Source organism: Penaeus vannamei, chromosome 29 (genome assembly GCF_042767895.1).
Source record: "Penaeus vannamei isolate JL-2024 chromosome 29, ASM4276789v1, whole genome shotgun sequence".
NCBI classification, from domain to species: domain Eukaryota; kingdom Metazoa; phylum Arthropoda; class Malacostraca; order Decapoda; family Penaeidae; genus Penaeus; species Penaeus vannamei.
The window spans coordinates 33,375,011-33,377,510 of record NC_091577.1 but is presented as its reverse complement, the minus strand read 5'-3'; the positions used below and the strand labels follow the sequence as shown (position 1 = coordinate 33,377,510).

At 45.7% G+C, this 2,500-nt stretch overlaps 1 protein-coding gene across 1 annotated transcript in view; it reads left to right on the top strand.

Moving 5' to 3' along the window:
- The window catches only part of LOC113823652 (serine/threonine-protein phosphatase 6 regulatory ankyrin repeat subunit C), a gene marked incomplete at its 3' end in the record, with an annotated part of 8,027 nt that extends 5,556 nt beyond the window's left edge, over positions 1-2,471 (top strand). The window contains 4 exon segments of the mRNA XM_027376329.2: positions 187-890; positions 1,004-1,309; positions 1,707-1,997; positions 2,154-2,471. Coding sequence (XP_027232130.2) covers positions 187-890; positions 1,004-1,309; positions 1,707-1,997; positions 2,154-2,471 — 1,619 coding nt within the window.
- Positions 2,472-2,500: the final 29 nt, after the last annotated feature.

Below are 2,500 nucleotides of genomic sequence, written 5' to 3'. Positions count from 1 at the left end.
TAGTTAGCCTAATACCTTTAAATCATTTGGTAATGATTCGTTTCACATCAGTAGGTATGTGTATTGTATATACCATTATTAAGAATGCCAAATTAAAGTTGTCAATTACAAATATAAACTTTGGCAGATGTATTTCGAAGAATGTCCCAACTGATCATGTTAACTGTCAAACGTCCTCGATTGCAGCTTGCACGCCTCTACACGTGGCAGCTCAGCAAGGTTACGCCAGCTGCATCCAGAAGCTTGTGGATGCTGGAGCAGACATGTATGCTCGGGATATCTGGGCCAGTATACCATTACATCGTGCTGCCATGAACAACAAACCTGCGGCCATCATGCAACTTATTGAGTGCGGTTGTGATCCCCAAGTCAAAAACAAGTTCGGAAAGACAGCGTTGCACTTTGCTGCTCTTGGTGGTGGCCTGGAGTCGGCAAAGGTCCTTGTGATGAATAATTTGAACTATCATGAGAAGGATGGCCAGGGATTTTCAGCCCTTGACATAGCGAGAGTATACAGTCATCACGAAGTTGAGTGGTGGTTCCTCAAAAACCCTTCCCCTGAGGTGATGCGTCTTCCCATGGCCGTCCCCAAAGCGAAAGACTCAGAATGCTCCTCTTCTGGCTTACCTGTGGATGGGTCTCTGCCAGACTCTTCATCTCCAGTCTCCCCTTTGACAAATATTGTGGAAGTTACCAGTCACACAGGTGCAGAAAACGCACCTGTGTGCACAAAACCAGATAATACCAAACTCACAACACAAACTAACACAGCCACAGAAGATGGAGTTCAAAGTACTGAAACCACAGCTGATAAAATTTCAGTCACCATCAAAAAAGCAGTCACCACATTAAAGCCAAAGATTTCCCCTGACACTCGGCACATTATGGTAGTACGTATTCCACTTTAGTTCCTATGATATATAAATACATATGTGTCCTGTTTTATGTTAAGAAATCCCATGTGTTATGTACTCCATATTGATGCATTTCATTTTTTTTTCAGGACAAGAGCTTACGAATTGAAGAAGAACTATCGAAGAGCATCCTCGAATACATCAGGAGAGGAGCCAGTCACCTGCTCATCAACATCCACCACAGTCACGATGGACACTACCAAGATAAGAATGGACTGACGCCTGTACACTGGGCCGTTACGCTCAGGGAAGCCCGCACGGTGGAGGTGCTCCTGGACGTTCACAAGCTCTATCCAGAATCTCTGTCCTATTCGGGAGAGACACCTGCTGATCTCGCGCGACAGGCCGGGAATAATGAGGTTTTGAATATTATGAAGCGGTTTCAGGTTATCAAGGTATGTACTGAAGTACTGCATATAACACTGAAACCTTGGTGAAGTACATAAGATATTTTGAATGTTTCAAGTTGATGCCATCTGCCATTCACTTTACTATTGGTGTTATATTAATCTTTGCCAGTAATGTTAGATGTCTGCTTCTCCTATGAACATAAGAGTATTTTGAAGAGACCGAGACATGGCAAATGCCTTTGACAATGATTGTTTCCACTAATTTCATACATGTACTAACTTGAATTTACTTTTGCTCCAGTTTCAAGTTCACTGGATAACATATTTGGTAGACAGAGAAACAAACAGACAAAGACAGACAGACAGACTGAGAAACAGAGACCGAGAGAGACCCTTTCTTTCATCTTACAAGTGACATAAACCCAATTTTTTTGCTCCACAGAAAGTGGAGGACCCTGAGGAACTGTACGAGGAGCTCTTGACAGTCATTGGTTCTGGGGATGACGCGGTGAAAGCTTCCGAGCTGCTGTGCCAAGGTGCCCCTCTGGAGCCAGTGGGTAGTCTCTCCACTCACGCCCTGTCCCTCGCTGTGACATCCAACCGTCGCAAGCTGGTGAGCCTTCTCATTGCTGCCGGGGCTCCTCTCACCTCCATGGCTGGGGGCCTGACTCTCCTGCAGCAGGCTTGGAACTCTTCTGATGTCACAATCCGAGTACAAGCTCTCATCACGAGGGTAAGTAGCTTCTCCAAAGGCATTTCTTTCCTAAGACTATCATGATTAAAATTGGCATGCTCATATTTAAGCATAAAAAGCTATATTCTGTGCACTTTAGAGTTTACAGTATTCCCCAATAGACTAGAAATTAAAATACTGGAATTCAACCCCCAGGCCTACAAGAACAGGTTGGCTTGGGAGAAGCGGCAGCTCCCGCCTCGTGAAAGCCTTCTCCACCAGGGTATAGACCGCATGCTGGACACTCTAGGAGGCCCAACGCCATGGAAGACAAAGTGGAAATTCTTGGGTGTGAAGACACTTACGGCTCTTATGTGCACGGCTGCCCAGTATAATTGCATCCTCACAGCATTTTTCCTGCAACAGGCAGGGGCTCAGAGCTTCCTGTTGAGTGAGGGTGGCTGCACGTCCCTCCATGCGGCACTCCATTTCAAACACTGGAATCTTGCAGCTGCCATGGTTAAAGACATGAGCTGTGAGCCTTTACGCCTCTGACTCTTCGG